Here is a 20141-nt window from a genome sequence, read left to right on the forward strand (position 1 = left end):
TGTGCATTGAAAATTAGCAAGGTACACCATTAAAGACTATGAAATGGCCGTCCGATGCATTCTTGTATATGTACAGGGGGGTTTAAAGCAGTGCGCAAATTCCACCTTAAGGTGCCCACCCCAGATATTCAGAGACAGGCCAATCTCCCCCTCTCTCTAGTCACCTGATTCACATACTGCCATTTTGCGCGGAGCGTCCGACTGTTAACTGTAGAAAACTGGAATTGTTGCTTCATCCAAGATGTCATCGACGAAACGCTGAATTTGAACATTTAGGACCGTGCCGTTTGATATTCGCACGATATTTAATGCCGTCGGTAGCGTATTGATTGAAACATCGCGAGAGGAGGCTGAAGGAATTTGAGAATGATGCTCGCGATCAAATTCCGTTATGCACCGACTACGCGCATGCAATGAACCAGGGCGAAATTTACCGCTACTAGATCGCCGATTTAACATCGACGCTACATTTTAAAGAAACGGCTTTGTTAAATCTTCCTTTATAGGGATCATTGTTCGTTTCCTTTAAAACAGCAATTACATGGTTAACCGGCAACACCGGAGGGTGCGCGTAACAAAGTGTCCTTTTTGCGCGTATTAAAAGCGGCAGGCGTGAGCAAATAACGAGAATTGCAACGATAAACCGCGATTTGAGATTGCCACCAGCGCGCAGTTATCCGTGAGTGATCGCTGAATGTCAGAGCATCCTCGCCCGTGTCCGGATCGCATCAGGGTAGCGCTCTCCGCAAGACCGACCAAACCCACGGAGCAGGGCTCCCCCACACCCCTGCAGTGAACAGATCTGTGTGAAAGACGATCGTAATATGTCGGGACAGTCCATCACGGACCGGATCGCCGCAGCTCAGCACAGCATGACCGGATCTGCCATCAGCAAAGCCGTGTGCAAGGCCACGACGCACGAAGTCAGCGCGCCCAAGAAGAAGCACCTTGATTGTAGGTTAACGCAGAACGCGCCGCGATATGTCACCCGCTTCATTATGCATCATGCTTTGCGCACGGTTGTCTTTGAGCATTTACGTTTCCTTCCTGCTCTTTTTATTTCATTGCTATTTACAACCCAATCGGGGACATTAAATGATAATAGTAGATTATTTCTGGACAGCCATTATAGAGTTCATTTCATCAATTAACTGAAGGTCACCGTGGTCCCTTTACGGTCCAACACGGACATTAATGCTGCGCGCGTGAATGCAAATTACAATGCGTGATTGACACGCTGACAAATTTGCATATTTACATACGGCAGAGACCTCAGTCCTACACTTGACCGCTTTGTTTTTTAAAATGCATTTAAATCAGTCGCGTTTCATACAACCTAAACACTGCGCACAAGAGATTTAATAACTATTGGTTGTATTATTGTGCATTATTGTGATTTTCCGCCTTGAACATATGGAAATGTGGAACCTGTATAAGGGTATAAAGCATTACATAGCTGATTTCTTTAAAGGAAACGTACAATGTCAAGGGCATAGCATGATGAACATCACCTTGTAATATCACGGGCATATACGATAGCTTCTAATGTTGTTTTCTTACTGTTGACTTGTACTGTACTGTTTAGTACCCTGTGAGTCACTGAAGGTGACAACAGCATCAATGCAGTGGATAGGTTTGTATCTACGGTGTTTCACATTGAATCCCTCACCATCACCTTAACCTGCGTTGGCATCCTTATCTCAAAACCTATTTGTAGATCTATGCATTTATTTTCATTGACAAGATGCTGTATTTGTTAAATTAGTCATTACTTACAGTATGTTTTGATCTTTTATGTTTGAAACGTAGGTTAAGGATCATATTGTGTTAATTTATATGATGGTATTTAAAGGAACTGATGTCTACAGATGATTCTTTTAGATATGAGTCACAATGAAAACGATGGATTTGTTCAAAAGCCATTCGATTCTGATATCTTCTTTCTTCCACCCGCTGTCTAAACACCATCACCGGTCCTGGCAGGATGATAGGTTTTGTCGATATTTTGCATGATTTAAAGTTGGATTGGGAGTTTGATGTAAAGGGCATCCCTGAAGAGAATGTCTAAATATGGAAAACAGCCTTTCGAATAACAAAAGGCTTGCCGTACTTTCATTTACACGGCAAAATGAGTTTTTCTTTAATTCACAAATAATAACTAAGCATAGTTGATTAATGGAACTGGTTATCAATTAAGCTGTCAGTTAATGAGTCTAGAGCAGATGTCCTGTGGAGGACATAAAGAAAGCAGCCTGCAGATCTAATAAACTGCCTGGCTCATTCAAAGTAATAAAGGTAGCAGGTGTTCGGTGAATATGCGCTAGAATTCACTGATACATGTTTTATTATCAGTTAATTAGAGAGAAATCAAGTGGAACTTTTGTTTAACCGCTATTCAAGCAATGTCATGTTAGATAGCAGACCATTATCATTATAAAATATTGAAAAGTGTCATTGTATAATAAAAGTGGAACATTATTATTGAAACAACCAATTGACGGTTTGATTCAATACAATTATGGACCATTTAAATAGATGTATACAATTTCTGTACATTTTGTAGGATATTTTCATGCTTTGTTAATTAAATTGTATGAAGACTTATCAAAATATACAGTACTGTGCAAAAGTCTTAGGCCACCACCACCATCAGACTTGTTGTTTTAGAAGTTTTAATGTCCATCCATATTTATTTTTTAATCTATTTTATTAATATCCAAACAGAAAATACAGGAAATAATTAAAATATATATTTTCAGGACTAAATGTCTTCTTAAGGCATCGTCAGTGTTTAGCGTAACCTCTCTTGGCACTAAATACATGAGCGTTTTTGAGCAGAATTCTTTAAAACTAGGATTTAATTTAGTTTCCTGCTATTGCTCAAGTGGACCCTTAGTTTACCCTAAAAACTTGACACTTGATCAGTTTACATTTTATACAGTTTTTAATACTATATACACATTTTCTGGATGTATTTTATTAAAGAGACTGAGAAATAATTATATATGATCACTATAACATTGCAAAAACAACTAATCTTATTATGGCATGGTGGCCTAAGACTTTTGCACAGTACTGTATTCCTAGAAATAATAATGTATCTAGATGAAGTGTAGTTGTAATAGCCAAATCTGTTCATTTAAAGGTGCCATAGATTAAAAAACTGCATTAACTCTTAATAATAAGAGTTTTGTACATGGTCATGACGTATCGTGCGCCTAAAATGGATTTGTTTCCTTATTCTTATGTAAACCTTGCGCATGCAAAAGATCGCTGAAAAACAGGCCAATCTAAACATAACAGCGACTGTGATGTAACAGTCAAGATGTACGCCCCAACATGTTTACTAATGTGAGCTACAGGCATGAGCCTCAGAGCAGAGCAATCAGAGCAGAGCTCAACATTATTATTCATGACCATTACAAATAGGGAAAACATTTTCTAAAGGACAAATCCTAGGGTTTGCACTTAATAAAGTCACATACCTTCCATGTTAATATCAAATAACAATTTAACATATTTTTTCAACGCATTCTTTGGCACCTTTAAAGAAGATGCAGCCATTTAGTTTGTATATTTGTATTTATATTACATAGGCTTTTTAACCTTGTGTAATCATGAATCATGTGTAAAGTCTTTGTTTCTGTTGTTTTTTATCATTTCCAGATTTAATGCACTGCACCAATGAGCTGAACGTGAATATACCTCACTTGGCCGATACGTTGTTTGAGAGAACAGCAAATCAGAGCTGGGTGGTGGTCTTTAAGGCTCTCATTACTACACACCACCTTATGATGTACGGCAATGAGGTACGGTCTGTTGTCCGATATCACGGGTTGTCTTGTCGTTGGTGTTTTTCAGTGGGGACTCAGTAGTGTCACAAAATCAATATGAAAGTACTAGCTAGAACTGTTCTGTGAGACGTCTGACACGTACAATCAAAATCATGTCTTTTGGCAGCTGTGAAATACAGTAGAATATTGCTTGCTTGGTTTTATGTGTTCGTAATCGTTCAAAGTTTACATTGTGATAACGCTGCTTTTACATTTCCTATCAAACAGAGGTTCATCCAGTACCTTGCATCAAGAAGCACACTCTTTAATTTGAATAATTTCGTAGATAAAGGAGCATTACAAGGTAGGTAAACCTTTAATTTTATACAGTGCATATTTTTGATAAACCTCCTCTGCAGATTTATGCAGCGTTTATTGAAAAAAGCTCTTATTCTAACATCTTTTCCAGGTTACGATATGTCCATCTACATTAGACGATACAGCAGGTATCTGAATGAGAGAGCCCTGTCCTACAGACTCGTTGCGGTTGATTTCACCAAGATGAAGAGGGGGTGAGGCATTCGCTCTGGGGAAATATTTCACAATGAGTCAAACGAGTCAAATAGCACAGATTACCGCCGAATGAACTGCGGTGTTTTAATGCAGTTTCTGAAAGGGTAAAGCTGTGATCGCACCTTTTGGTTTCAGTTATGTTTAACCTCCTGCCATCCATATGCTCTGTTTAGGACTGATGGAGTGATGCGAACCATGACCGTAGACAAGCTGATGAAGACTCTCCCTATAATTCAGAATCAGCTCGATGCCCTTTTGGACTTTGAGGTACAGAAAACCTATTTCTGACTGTAGTAATACTGAATTGTATAAATACCTAGAGATAAATCATACACTCTTAAAATGGCTGGGTAATTTTGGACAGAACACACTGCTGGGTTTAAATTGACCCAATGCTGGGTTGTTTTAACCCAACTGCTGGGTTATTATACCCCATTGTTGCATAACAACAACCCAACATTGGGTCATTTTTAACCGATCAGTGTGTTCTGTCCGATATTTAAACATTATGGGTCAAATATAACCAAGCAATTTTTAGTGTACGTTTTTTAAACGTTGAACCAATAAGCAGGTCCATTTGCATTGTGTAGATTGATTCTCTCATGGAGAGTCTGTGCAGAATGGATTTAAATAGAGCTGATAGACACTCATATTTGTTAAATAAGTTCATGTTTTGATTATACTTTGTATTTCTTGTAGGCCACTTCAAGTGAACTGACCAATGGGGTGATCAATTGTGCCTTCACGCTGCTCTTTAAAGACTCCATTCGCATCTTTGCTGCTTACAACGAGGGTGTCATTAATCTGCTAGGTAAAATGATCTGTATTTCTTGTATTTTCTGTAATTTTATACATTTTTAGCATTACATACAGTACTGTACAAAAGTCTTAGGCCACCATCTCCAGCTTTGTTGGTTTGGCGCAGTTTTAATGTCCATCCATATTTATTTTTCACTCTTTTTTAAGATACAAACAGAAAATACAGGAAATATGTACACAAAATTAAAAACAAAACATTTACAGGACTAAATGTCTTTTTCAGGCATCAGTCAGTATTTAGTGTCCTAAGTCCGGAAGTCATTCGATTAGAATGAGAAATAAGGATTTAATTTCATTTCGGTTTAAGAGATCCTGCAGCTGCCTGCTATTGCTGACGTGGAAGGGGAGTTTACCCTAAATACTTGACACTTCAGCTTATACTTTTATACTGTTTTTAATACTACATACACATTTCCTGTATTTTCTGGTTGTATTCTAATAAAGAGACTGAGAAATAATTATATATTATCACTATAGAATTGCAAAAACAACAAATCTAATGGTAGCATGGTGGCCTAAGACTTTTGCACAGTACTGTTTATCTTTTTTATCTATCTGAATATTAGGTTTCTGTGTAAAGGGGTCCAAAAACTTGAAAAATGCTTTTCAAAATGCTTTTATTTTATGGTTTTCTAATATTATTCTAATATAATTTCTAGTATCTTAGACATGCTTTTATTTAAGGGATAATGTATAGGCAGCTGGTTGTTACCGCAGAAAGGGGCTTATTTTGCAATAACAACTGGCTTCCTGTACATTATCATGCTTATTACACGGCTGTTTACCTCATAAGTAAGGTAAGAGGCATGAAATATTAATTAGAAATATTTGCAAATTTTTAATAAATGCAGACCTTCCGAGATGGAAAACCCGTTTACTTTTGGTTTTACAGGGCTCCAGACTGCCACCAAATGGGGGCATTTTGCCACCAAAATTTGAGAGTGTGCCACTGAATTTTACATCCAGTTGCACATGTGCGACCAGTAAATTTGACCTTTTTTTTGTGATGTGACACTGAATTTGAAACAGCACATTGTACTTTCTGCATCTATCATTAAAGTATTTATTAGTAATACAGTGGAAATTAGTAGAAATGTGAATATTTGGATAGCGTGTTGATTTACAGTGTGTGCTCCTAAATTTTCTGGTTGTGCCCCTAAAATTTTCAGTTGGGGGCCATTGTGCTCCTAGTGAAAAAAGTTAGTCTGGAGCCCTGTTTTAAGACGAGACAAGACGTGCAAATGTCACAAACACGCTATTTAGTTAAATTATTTGAAAATTTATATTTAATCATAGTGTTTTTAAAAATTGTACGTGTTAAAATGATTTGCAGCATCCGGGTTATCGTGTGTTACTAGTTTTGAGCGGTTGATATCTGGGAATAACAAATCTGCAAATGTCGCGACTGGCCAATCAGAATCAAGCCTTCCAATGAGCCGTGTTATGAGATTAATTACTTAAGGGCCGTTCACACTTTAACGAAAACGATAATAACTACTATACTGCACGCTGCAGTATTCTCGCAAATCATCTACCCTTAAAGGGGACATATCATGAAAATCAGAGTTTAAGTGCTATAATTGGGTCCTCAGTGTTTCTATTAACCTAGAAAATGTGAAAAAGAACAGCCCAGTAACTTAGTTTTAGTAAACCACTCTCTTCAAGCAATGTGAAAAAATCTGGCAACCATTGTGATGTCAATGCCAAAGGGATAATGCCGCCCCTTTTTCTGCACTAACCAGCCACAGCACTGCCATTTATTGCAAAGATCAGCTCATTTGCATTTTAAAGGACACACCCAAAAACGGCACCCATTTGCTCACACCTACAGTGGAAATTTTAACATGCAATAATAAATTATCTATATGATATTTTGAGCTAGAACTTCACATATGTACTCTGAGGACACCAAAGATTTATTTCACATCTTTAAAAAGTCTTGTGAAATGTGCCCTTTAATGGCATGAATTACTCTAGATTTCCTTTGATAAAAACTTTTGCAATTGTTTACGTGTCATTAAACATGTAAACATGCTCTTCTGTTTGCATTCCTTCGGCTATAACCAACAGATGTCTTCAGCACGCTGCGTTCAGTAATCTATGATCTTATCTATCAGTGTAGCCAGTGTTGTAGAATAAAACTATTATGTTGTCAATTTCACTGCGACTGCAACAGCGCTGGATACTTAAAGTAAGTTTGTGTTATAGACCTCAACGATGAGCTTCTCCACAGTGTTGGCTTTCATTTCAAATATGCGAGCACTTTAAATTCGAATAGATTTGCTGTCAATGGTTTATTGTATATCAATTGGAAAAAATTGCTTTGAAAGTGGTACCAACGATATAGTTCAGTGTATGGTTATCGTTGTGGTGTGAATTCAACATTTTCTTTAACTTAGAAGGATTTTTAAAGGTGCCAAAGAATGCATTGAAATAATCTGTTAAATTGTTCTCCGATATCTACATAGAAGGTATGTGGCTTTATTAAGTGCAAAACAGTTTTACATGTCCATTTATAACCATAGGATTTGCCCTTAGAATGAAATGGTCTGTTATTACCTTATTTGAAAGGGTCATGAATAATAATGTGGAGCTCTGCTCTGATTGGCTGTTGTCAGAGCAGGTCTTTAGAATAGTATGTGTGTGTGTAAACAGACCTGTATCAGAATTTGATTAATAATTAATAGTTTGGAGATGTTTAATGGACGTTTCTGAGTGGTAAATTTGTGTTTTTTTTTCAGTTTGCACCTGCAAAACATAACTGTAAAGTCAATAGTGGAACTTCAGCTTAAATGCTAGCATATAGAATTAATTAGCATGTAGCGCTAACTCAGCAGTCACAACTTTGTTTGTAGCCTTGAAATAACATTGTACTTAATTGAATGTGTAATTTAATATTGGTGTTATGTTGAGATTGGCCTGTTTTCCAGCAGTCTTTTGTATGCATGAGGTTTATTTAAAGGTGCCCTTCCTCTGGCGTTTTTATTGCTTTATACTGTTGTCTGAGGTCTACTCATGACGTTTGCATGGTTTTTACATCCAAAAACATCAAAAGCAATAAGTAATAGGCCATTTTGTACCCTGATTTTGAGGCTGGTTAGAGAAATGATCCGTTTTAATGGGCGGGCTGCATTGACGACTTGGAAGTAACCGCCCACTGCTATGATTGGATAACAGTTTTTCGTTCAAACTAACTTTCAATTTAATCTCATGTTTAATCAGTTTAATGTTAAGTGAGTGTCTTAAGACATAGTGTCTTTCTTACACACATAATCATAAACCCTTTTGACACACACGCGCGTGTCTTTTATCGTAAACCCACGCACAAAAACACACACACAAACACACACACGCGCGTGTCTTTTATCGTCAGTTTAATGTTAAGTGAGTGTCTTAAGACACAGTGGCTGCGTCCCATACAGCATACTTCCATACTATTTAGTAGGCAAAAAGCACTACTTCTCGTACTCTTTGCCTACTATATAGTATGGAAGTAGGCGGTTTGGGACGCAGCGAGTGTCTTTCTTACACACATTATCATAAACCCTTTTGACACACACACACGCGTGTCTTTTATCGTAAACCCACGCACAAAAACACACACACACAAACACACACACACACACACACACACACACACACACACGTGTCTTTTATCGTAAACCCACGCACAAAAACACACACACACACACACACAAACACACACACACACACACACACACACACACACGTGTCTTTTATCGTAAACCCACGCACAAAAAAACACACACAAGCGTCTTTTACATAAACCCTTCGACGCGCGTGTAACGAACGCACAAACTTTTATTACATTCGATGCGTGTGCATCATGAATTCGCGTGAATCGCGTCCCTCTGAAGAGAAATCCTGGCCGCAACTGATAACACATAGTACTAAAGTGTTTTAGTTTTACTCACACAAACACGCGTGTCTTTTATCATAAACCCTTTCAAAGCGTGTGCAGCATGAATTCGCTTCCCTCGGAAGAGAAAACACCAGCCGCCACAGTGACACATAAGACTTTACTCACATAAGCTGCGCCATTCTGTCCGGATCCAATATTGATGGAGGAGCATTGCTTTTTAATCGCAGTCTCTCTTCAAATCCAGCGTTCTTCTGAACATCCAAACATGTAGCGACTGTTATAATTCCCTCGTTTAATAGAAATGATGTCTCGACGAAAAACAATGGCCCGAATATGGTACGGTTGACGTTTAGCCATCCTTGCTGTAACTTGTTATGAAAACTAACTAAACTACACGTAATATGTGGGCGCGGTCTCAAGTTGAAGAGCTCATGAATATTAATGACCTCGATCAGTTCCACGTCACACTGATAAGCTTTTCTAAATGACCTGATTTCTCCGCTTATTTCTTTTCAGTGGCTAGAGCTGACAGAGGAGGTGGAAGTTAATTTTCACATTCACGACACAACACAAACACATATACCTAACACATATAAAAAAATACAAGTAAAAACGGTTTTATGTCGAAGGGCCTCTTTAAGAATGAGGAAACAATCGTGTTTGAAGCTCACAAATATTATAACCATTCTACGGCACCTTTAAACTAAGCATAGTTACCGTCCATAGTCTGAACGGCCCTTAAGAAATATTTGAACCTACATCAAAGTTTGATTTCACATTGATTTGAATCCTTGACATGATCTTACTTTGTCAAACATATCAAGGTTATATTTTTACAGAATTTTCTATGTAGGATGATTTTATGTAGAAAAACACTAAATCTGACTTTATTTCTGAGTTTTCACAGACTGGGTCACATTTATTTTCTGTTTTCTTTTGGACCCCAATGTGCGTATGTGTATTTGCCTAGAATCGCTTGCAGGAAATGAATATTTTAAAGGGCCCATGTCACAGGACTTTTTTAAGATGTCAAATACATCTTTGGTGTCCCCAAAGCACATGTGTGAAGTTTTAGCTCAAAATACCATATAAATAATTTATTATAGCATGTTAAAATTGCCACTTTGTAGGTGTGTGCAAAAATGTGCCGTTTTGGGTGTGTCCTCTAAAATGCACATGTGCAGATCAAGTGCAAACACTGATCACAATGATGGTGGTTTGTTGCAATTGAAATTCAATTGTGCTGTGAATTATTTTCTCTCTGCACTAAATGGCAGTGCTGTGGTTGGATTAAGGGGTTGGATTATTGTAATAAGAGCTCCTTATGACATCATAAGGAGAGCCAAATTTCAACGACCTATTTTTTCATGTGCTTGTAGAGAATGGTTTACCAAAACTAAGTTACTGGGTTGATCTTTTTCAAATTTTCTAGGTTGATAGCATCACTAGGGACCCAATCATAGCACTTAAACATGGAAAAAGTCAGATTTTCATGTCATGGCCCCTTTAAAAGAAAAATGATAAATTAAAAAGATCTTGCTTACTTCAAAGAGAAATGTTACTTGCATTTGCTGCATTGACCTTTTTCTTCACTTCAAAGAGAAATATTTTAATATGAAGAAGAATCAATGCAAAGAGGCGCTGGAAATATACAAGAGGTTTCTTATCAGGATGACCAAGCTCTCTGAGTTTCTCAAGGTGGCGGAGGTAAAGCGTCTCTAGATCTAATCTATGCATGGGTTGGTTGGGCTCATCTTATTCAGATCCTTTCTGCTGAGTGTCCTTTTTGCCTTTTGGTCCAAAAACCTGTATTTAAGGTCCCCCCTCATGCTGCCTGTTTTGGTGCCTGCACTGCATGCCTTAGCAGAAAGTCTTTCTATCTATCTATCTGTCCCTCTCAACAACAACAACAACAGGAACAGAGCTATGACACTTTGATATAAAATGTATTTCTGCAATGACAGTCCTATGACATTAATGTGCAAACGATGAGTTGAATCTTTGTTTTGCAGTTTGGATACAGGGCACAGTTGTCAATTTGGCCCTGCTGAAGCCCCCCTAGGAACTATTGGATGAATAATGATTTTATGCCAAGACTTTCAAGATAAAGCTCTCCTCTATTGATGAATATTTAACAGGGATCCTCATAAGCTGTAAAAGGATTTTTGACAACTGTGCCGGTGTGCTGGTTGGACTTTAGCTGTTTACTTTTGTCTGTAAAGCACATTATTTTAATGTGTATGGAGGCATATGTTGGGGGAAAAATGCTAAGCACATCCTTCTTTTTTTTCTTTTTTATTCGTTTTGCTTTTTTGGCAGAATAATGAGTCCTTAGGAAAAGGGTGAAGTGCTATCCAAAAACTGACTAAAGTTGACTTTAAGAGCACATTTCTTTATTTGTATAACAATGTTTGTATGCCATTTGTTTTTCTTGTCTTTTTTCCAAAGTCAACATTAGTTGTGTGTTTCTTTTGGATGTTTCTCACCTAGTCATGTAAATATTTCATCATTGTTCACAAGTGACATTTCAATGTCTCGCCACTCACCACACCGCATTCAGAATCTGTCTGTCTGTCTGTCTGTATACATCCAGTAAACCATAATCTCTTATGAGTTCTCATAAACACTGCATGGAGTAATGGCTCTTTTCTTAATTCTTCTTTCTCCCTTCTCCACATACCTCGGTTCTCTTTTTACCGTTTGGTTTCACGTTTTGTTTTCCGTTCTCCTTCCCCTCCTTTTCTTTTGTGTCACAGCAAGTTGGAATTGATCAGGTTGACATCCCAGATCTTTCACAGGTTAGTGGTACATTTCATCTCAGTTACTCACGTGTGGCTTCATCCTGACCTTTCATTCATGCCTCACCCCATTAGACCATCCCCAACCCTTATTGTTTGACCCCCTCCTCCCCCCATCTATCCGACTTTTAGGATAGGGGCCTCAAGAAACTTACTCCATACCCGCGCACTCCCACGGAATCAGATGTGCTGTTTTGCATTTTCTGTTGTCAACAGAGGTAAATGGGTACCAAAGCTAGTCTATGTGAATTTCTAAGAGACTGGGCTATCTCGAATAGCCGCTGCCTTGATTATAACCACATGTATTAGTTTAGCGTTTGAGTAATCAAAAGTCAATTAAGCCTATTGCAGTACTGCTTAGTGCTTGCCCCTCAAGCCACTATTTCTTACTGGCATACCCATGAGAAATTCGATTGCTTGTAATTCTTATACTGATTGATATATGGCTAAACGGTGCTCGTGCCAATGAACTTTCGCCACAGCGACCCATCGCGATGCTGTGGAAGTGGCCTCACTAAACAAAAACCTGTAAGCACTCACCTTTGCCATATATCTCTGTATCGGTAGGGTATTCTGCTTGGTTAGCTTCTTGGGAAGAACAGTGAATGTGCACAACTCAAAGAATGCCTCAAAACTGGAGTAGGGGACTGAATTCTGCCTGGCACCTCCCTCTTAAAGTCAACACTAATGCTAGATACAGGCCTCCAGTTTCTGCTGGTTTGCATCTCTTGGCAATTCTCTTGCTTCACACCATCTGGCAGAGGGGTGCTGGGCATTAATGTCCCCCTTCAGTTTGCCACCATTTAGCATATTTGACATTTTCATTTACATTGGACAGGGACTCCTGAAGGTGTTGGGCTGGCACACTACAGAGTGGTACTTCAACCATGTCAACAATACATTTTATCGGAAGGAGTGCCTTGTTTTCTTAAACTGCAGCAGTATTCAGAAGGCCTGCGTTATTTAAGTACTCTATCATTAGCAAATACATCATTGTGATTAAGCTAATATCACCTATTTAAGATAGATGGATTCGTCATGGCCTTTTGTATACTTCTACTCCTGTAGTACCCTTGTCTAAATTTCTCTTCCTTGTTTATCTTTCTTTTAATAGTGTATTGTTTCGTTGCATATGTTTCAGATTTCTCAGTCAAAATCTCCCTCTATTGTGTCTGCCTTACAATTATGTAGCTGAGAAATCTGTTCTTTTGTTATTCATGAAATTTTGTCTCCTCTAAATTGGCATGCACACCAGGCACAGCTAGTGGCTGAAAGGCAAATATTGTATAAGAACAGACGTACATGCTTGCATACTGAACTGCCATCGTTTTTTAGACCAAAATGCAATACAAGCATAAAATACCGGAAACGTGGTCTCATTCAATGTTTGCCTTTATTTAGTTAACCTGCTTTGGCTTCCAAATGTTTCAATTCTATCAAAATGTTGACGCAGACATTCTTTTAGACTTCAAGTCTGCTCGAAAACAGTGATTATTTTCCAAAAAATCCAGGTGGAATCCAAAGAGTAGCAGGTTGTGCTGTGGCATTTGATATCTGTACAGTACTGTATGTGCTTTTATATCCTGTGCATGAATAGAAAAGTCCCCTTGTAGGTCAGTCTGCTTTCTGTTTTCCATGGTTTAAGTCCTTTAGTGATCTCCCACAGGTCTCACAACGGTAACTTGCATGGGACACAGAAATTTTTGCATGTGTAGCGTTAAGCTTAAATCCCCTCCACTTGAATTATTTCTTTTCTGTTTCCCCCTTGTTTTCAGAGATTCATAATAGGCCCTTAGTTACGCAGACTTTGTGTGTGTGTGTGAAGGTATGAATGTGTGTGAGAAAGATTATAAGGTAGATTTCTATGGTATGTTTATGCATCAATTCCTATATATAGAAGTATGTTCAGACGTATGTATGTGTTTGCAATAATGATTTTTACGCAACTTTAGACCATTTTGTTGCCTAACACCTGTGTTTCATCCCTTCTTGACCTGACCACCAGGCTCCTAGCAGTCTTTTAGAAGCTCTGGAGCAACACTTGGCTTCTTTAGAGGGCAAGAAAAACAAAGAGGCCTCCACCATCAGCAGGTACTTTCAAATAAAACCCAAGCTATAGAAAAACATATTGCTATTGGGTCTCTTTAAGAAGATTATGTTTTATTACAGTAAATGGCTGAGGTTTGCTGTTCAGTGTGCGCTTAACCACTGTTGTCATAGCGATTCTGGTTCTTGCTATTATAAAGGGTCCTTATAGAAGCTTTAGGAGACAGGTCCTCAATGTACATACTGAAACTTGCAAATATAGCTAAATTTATTTATTCATTTGTTTTTATGCCTATGTGACTTGATATTGCAGTAAGCATTCTCATTTACATTCATAGGGAGGTGGAGGGTGACAGATTACAGCCTGCAAAGGTAACAGATCTAATTCATGTGCCAGTGTCTACCAGATCAGTTACATATCCAAACAATTGCATATTCTCACTAATATTCAATGTCAGTCTTGTCAGTTGATGATGGTAATTGTTTTCTGCAGGCTGTTCAGCTTAAAGACATTGGCATGCAGACCCCAACAGTGTCCCCCAGTGGGCAGTCTGTGGGCAGTGCCAACAGTAGCTGCACCAGCAGCGGTGCCACCGAGCTTCTCTCCAGTCCACCCGATCTACCCATCACAAACGGGTACACAGATACTTGTTTTATATACCACTGCTAGCGGGACCATTAATATGCGGATGCATTGTTTTTGTATGGATTTATTCTGCATGCACCTTTATACGAAACAACTTACGAATAAGTAAAGCACTTACAAGCATGAAGGATGTGAAAATATTAGCACAGTTGCAGTACCAAATTTCGTACCAAACACAGGGCTGCGTTTCCCAAAACCATTGTTCCATTGAACTCTATTGGTAAAGACAGAATTTGCGACCATAGTTGCTTTCGGGCAGCCCAGTCTCACCAAATTTCGTTATAAAGTCATGTAATTTTTGTATTCTTTTTTCGTGATATCACAATTTTTTTGTGATCGTAAAACGAATTTCTGTTTTCGTGTGATTATCACGTATTGGTTACTCAACTGTTGTGCCCTATTTTCTTACCATTGTCGCTTTGGTTTAGGGTTAGATTTACATAAAATGATTTTTAATGATATTCGGGTTGCGATCGGTTGGGTCATTTTGAAATAAAGATGCCAGTTAACTATTTTAACTCTTTCACCGCCAGCGTTTTAAAAAAAAGTTGCCAGCCAGCGCCAGCGTTTTTCATGATTTTCACAAAAGTTTAATGTCTTCCAGAAAATGTTCTTCTTCAAATATATAAACATACAATATACCAAATGATAGAACAGACCCTCTGCTTTCAAACAAAAAAAAAACGTTTCATCCTACCTTCAGTAGTTCTTTTGTAATCAGCTTTTGAATATGGGTAGGTTTCTAGAGGAGATAACTCCATTTTTGTGACGGACTTTTCATAGAGATCCCATTCAGAGCGATCTTTAAAGCAGACACAGATATGCAGCAGCTTGCCATAGGGCAATACTTCCGGGTTTAAAAAGCTGCGGAAGTTACTAGTGGATAATAGCGGTATTGCGGAAAGACGGAAAAACTCGTCATTGGCGGGGAAGCGTTTTCTCTTGATTGACGAGATATCTCGTCAATGGCGGGGAAAAAGTTAAATAACTACTACTTTTAAAAAAGGCAGGACAGGGAGCGAGTCGGGTACACTATTTATTTTTTATTTTTTTGTGCTCCGAGTTACTTGCGGGTTAGTTGAAAATGTCGGTCGGGAGCGGGTTGTTTATACATTGACCCGTGCATCACTGATCCCTATCCAAACCCAACTCTAACCCTAACGCCAGGTGACATATAAAAAAAATTATCAGAAAAATAAGTATAAACCAATATATAAAGTGACATTCTAATGCAAGCACCAAATCTAACCCTAAACCGAAGCGACAATGGTTTAAAACAGGAAAAAACACGAAAACAGGAATTCGTTATACGATCATGAAAAAACGCGGAAATTCGTGATAATATCACGAAAAAAGAATAAAAAATGACGTGACTATATAACAAAACCTTGTGAGACTGGGTAACAAAACCTTGTGAGACTGGGTAGTTTCGGGAAACACACCCCAGGACGGTTACAGAGTAAATTAGGATTAACTGTATTCTTATTATCCCGAACAGTGTGCACAACTTCGCCAATGACCATTTTGATCTCCAACACAATTCCAGCGCCCCTGCTCAGACAAACACCCTACCAGTCAGTAACAACAGTTGGGGAGGTAACGAAAGCAAAGGCCACCGACTGCAGCACACCACTGTTTTATTCAGATATCTATTGTTGTATTGTATGTTTTATAATGTAATAGAATATTTTTTAATGCTTTTTCTTTTTTTCTCCCACATTCTCCACTGGTTTGGGTCTCATCCGGGTGAGTCTTTTCTTTTTATAATGAGAATAATGGCTTAGAAAAGTCAAGTGTGTCGTTTCTGGGCTTTTAGCATCACCAAATATAAAAGTAGTACAAAAATAGTTTTCAAACAGCCCTGCTGAACAGTTCCCCATCTGCCACTGGTTTGACCGAAAGATAGCATTAAGCTGAAATAGCAGAAAGCGTGTTTGCATTGATAAAATGACACAATTCACCTTTAATATTGAGAAACTATCCTTGACAAAATTGTTCTGTTTGATCTACCAGGTTGGTTTTCCTATAGGCGCACTTTTGAAGCCCGCAATCTCCTCACAGGTCCAGAGTCAAGGCACACAGCTCTACAACGGAGGAAAATTACTTACTAATGATCTGGACTCGTCCTTGGCCAATCTAATGGGCAGTAAGTCTTTTTATCACCACATTCATTTTGTTACTATATGGCATTCAATTCAATCTAGGTGATACTCATAAGGCATGTTTTGTTTGCTTTAGATTTGCATTTTGGAGGACCCCCAGCTAAAAAGTGAGTCTTCTACCACACAAAGGCCTGGTTTCACATACAAAGCTTAACTAAAGCTGTTGTTTAAGCATCTTTTATAAACATACGTATTAGAAAAGACGTTACTGGTCGGTGGCCTTGTTTGTGAAACCGGGGGAAAGAGTATGATGCTTAAAGCGATAGTTTATGGTTTGTGTTTATGAAGGGATATCTAAACCTTACCAATAAGTCTGTGGGGATGTCAAAAACAAAAATCGTGGTAAACAGTGTTTTGTAACCGCCATTATTGTGATAGACAACACAGTTATAACAGCCTGATGCAAGACTTCGTTGTTTTTAGGCCAGAAGTGCAGTGGACTCATTTCGAGAAGAAATCTTCTGGCGGTTCTCACTGGCAGTCTAAAGCCATGAATGGCACAGGACCCTGGAGTCACACACACCTGGCCCCTGCTCCCATACCAATGCCACAGATGGTATGTAAACTGACTCATTGTACTCCTGTTTGGACATTTCAGACTGTTTGTATACAATGTGAATGGGATTCAAAATCCAAGCAATGGGCTCTGCGCATTACACTTGACAGGAAAGCTATTGTTATTGTAACAATGTCAGTAATGTCTGTGTGTTTTTCTCTCATCTGCATGTTTTTTGAAATGCTGCAGAATGGGATGATTTATACTGGCTATGTAAGTCCTGCTGGAACTTCCTGCTTAATTATTTATCCCTATTTGCATTCTTTACTACAGTTTCAATGTTTGTTTCTCAGGCACCAGCTCCAGTTGCATTTCCGATGACAACCCCTCAAGTGCCTATGTATGGGATGGTAGGTGTCATGACACAATTTCATGTTTCCTTGGGTTTTGGAGTGTTAAAAGCTGTTTGTGCATATAGACAATACAATTCGTAAAGTCGCAAATATTAAAGTCGCAAACCCAACTAAAACGTCTCAAGCCTTTCTAAAGGTGAAGGCTCATCCTTCCTAAAATGCCTTTCTCAAACATGCCCCTCTCATATATACGAGTCTGTTTGGGGAAATTTGCAAACACCACCCAAATGTATACACAAAGAAAGAAGGCGTAACTTTTATTCTCGTTGTATTATTGTTGCTGCCGCGACATGTCGTGGAGACCTGTGTTTGGAACAACATGGTCTCACGGCAAGTTGTGTTATAGTAACGAAAAATGTGATAAATTTATTTCTGTCCATGGCACAACTTTCTTTTTCTGGTCATTTTATGTATTTTTTTCTCTTTTTTCCCTATTTTTAAATCATGCTCGGTTGGGGTTAGATTTGGGGTTAGGGTTAGGATGTCTAAAAATGTAACAGAAAGTGATTATAACCCCAACCCCAAGTGACAATGTTAAGAAAACAGGACAAACAATGAGAAAACAATACATACACCGCAAAAAATGACTTTATTACTTTTTTTTCAGTAGAAATATCTAAAAATTCTTAAATCAAGATGTGTTTTCTTGATTAGCAAAATGGCATAAGAAAATATGTCTAGTTTTTAGACAAAAACTATACAATTTAAATGAATTTGTGCTTAAAACAAGCAAAATTATTCGCCATTGGGGTGAGAAAATTTTGCTTGAATTAAGTGTTTAAGAAAAAAAGAAATCTTATTTTTAGATTTTTTTCCTCACCTTATTGGCAGATATTTTTGCTCACAAATTCATTTAAATTGTTATTTTTTTTGTCTAAAAACTAGACTTATTTCTTAGGTAATTTTGCTTATTAAGAAAAAGCAACTTAATTTAAGAATTTTTAGACATTTCTACTGAAAACAAGTCAAAAATACTAAGTAAGATAGTCATTTTTTGCATTGTAAAATGACACGAAAAAGAAAGTCGTGCCACGGACACGAAAAACTATTTTTAGAAATTTGTGCTTAGTGACAAAAAAAGACAATCGTGCTCAAGGCACGAAAAAGCTGAACCATGTAATCAGTAGCTACCCATATATGCCAGGGTCTGCAAATAAATTTTGTATGATGTAAGTTTAGTGTGACCAGTGGCGGCTCGTGACTGCTCTTCAGAGGGGTGCAAATTTAAAATATGTGTTTGGAGTGTCATGTGTGTTGCTTGTGTTTTCAAAATATGTGTTTGTTGCACACGCGTCAAAACCGTTTATGATAAAAGAGACGCTCACATTCACAAAATACTCACAAGACACTCCCTTAACAGTAAACTCTGATCACGCATGAGATTATGTGAGTATCTGGCAAACGCGTGCATCTCTTTTATCATAAACCCTTTAGAGATGCGTCTGCAGGAGGCACTTATTTTGACAAAACACGTGATGCACACAGGTTCACTCGGCGTGACCAGGATCCTATAGAAACATGCATATTGTGCTAATGCTATGCTTTCTAAATCTTTTCTTTGTAGATTCCTCCTCCTGTAGGCCAGATGGGGTCAGTGCCCTTGATGGCTCCTCAGCCTGTGATATATAACCAGCCCATCCTCCGCACCACCAACCCTTTCACCCCCATCCCTGGAGCTCAGGTACTTCATTGTCAAGACGGCTCTACTGTAACTGATTCTAAGATTTATGGCTGTTCTTCTACACATAACTCTTCTCACATGATAACAGAAAAAATGCAGCGCTCACTTTTTCTTTCCAGATGCACTTCATGTAGCACTGAGGAGCATGACAAACCGACGCATACGCCCGAGGAAAAACATCAACCAATCCGAAACCAAAAATGGCAAGGCAGACATGAGGAATGGTTTTAACGCTTCAAAGAGACTAAAGATTTGTTCATGTGGCATTTTACCCCCGTAGCCCGCGTGTTTGTAAAACATACCCCTCCATCCAGAATCACAACAGTCCTCTTGTCATTTTACATGTTACCTTTCATTTTTAAGTGTCAAGATTAATGTTTTTATGCAGCCCTCTTTAATGATGTCACTGGCTGATGCAAATGGAATGACAATGTACAGTGAATTGCAGTGGAATGAAAAGTTGTCATGATGTCAAGCCCCGCCCCCCGTTCCCCATTTGGAAAAGTGATTGTTGTAATTGTGCACACTTGAATCAATGTTTATAATGTCTAAACCAAGCCACGGTTTTGTATGCACATTGCCTGAATAGTGTTTTGAATCAACCACTGTCAATGTTGACTGTGCCCATTCGGCCGACGTCCCAAATTCTTGAGTTTTGGAGAAATGTGTACAGGTCACTTTTCGTACATTTGTCTCGTTCCCAGGCATTTTCAATTTCACCTTAAAAAGGGGAAATGTTCACCATTTTTGGATTTTCACCTTCAATTTGTTTCTACATGACTTGTAATGCCTCGTTCAGGTATGGTAAGGTATGGCTGTTTGGATTAAAGTCAAATACTGCAGTATGTTTA

At 38.3% G+C, this 20141-nt stretch overlaps 1 protein-coding gene across 2 annotated transcripts; it reads left to right on the top strand.

Moving 5' to 3' along the window:
• The first annotated feature begins 159 nt into the window (after window positions 1-159).
• On the top strand, window positions 160-20135 carry LOC135776464 (phosphatidylinositol-binding clathrin assembly protein). 2 transcript variants are annotated; one of them, XM_065287197.2, is made up of 19 exons: window positions 160-954; window positions 3667-3809; window positions 4062-4137; window positions 4243-4345; window positions 4520-4613; window positions 5046-5157; window positions 10649-10755; window positions 11805-11846; window positions 13852-13937; window positions 14231-14264; window positions 14386-14528; window positions 16037-16134; window positions 16568-16684; window positions 16777-16807; window positions 17124-17256; window positions 17446-17469; window positions 17550-17606; window positions 19174-19290; window positions 19410-20135. In XM_065287197.2, the coding sequence occupies exons 1-19, from the start codon at window positions 825-827 to the stop codon at window positions 19422-19424; spliced, it is 1662 nt and encodes a 553-aa protein (XP_065143269.1). In that variant the 5' UTR covers window positions 160-824; the 3' UTR covers window positions 19425-20135. The 2 variants fall into 2 exon arrangements, with proteins under 2 accessions (XP_065143269.1, XP_065143270.1); XM_065287198.2 differs by lacking the exon at window positions 11805-11846.
• The last annotated feature ends 6 nt before the right edge of the window (window positions 20136-20141 follow it).

This window comes from Paramisgurnus dabryanus, chromosome 18 (genome assembly GCF_030506205.2).
Source record: "Paramisgurnus dabryanus chromosome 18, PD_genome_1.1, whole genome shotgun sequence".
Taxonomy (NCBI): Eukaryota; Metazoa; Chordata; class Actinopteri; order Cypriniformes; family Cobitidae; genus Paramisgurnus; species Paramisgurnus dabryanus.

What these genes read in the sequence shown, in the direction of transcription:
- LOC135776464 (XM_065287197.2), top strand. Translation starts at nt 825, where the DNA reads ATGTCGGGACAGTCCATCACGGACCGGATCGCCGCAGCTCAGCACAGC. An exon ending in TTCACCAAGATGAAGAGGGG is followed by an intron (nt 4,346 to 4,519) that starts GTGAGGCATTCG and finishes TGCTCTGTTTAG; the next exon opens with GACTGATGGAGTGATGCGAA. An exon ending in ACAGATTACAGCCTGCAAAG is followed by an intron (nt 14,265 to 14,385) that starts GTAACAGATCTA and finishes TGTTTTCTGCAG; the next exon opens with GCTGTTCAGCTTAAAGACAT.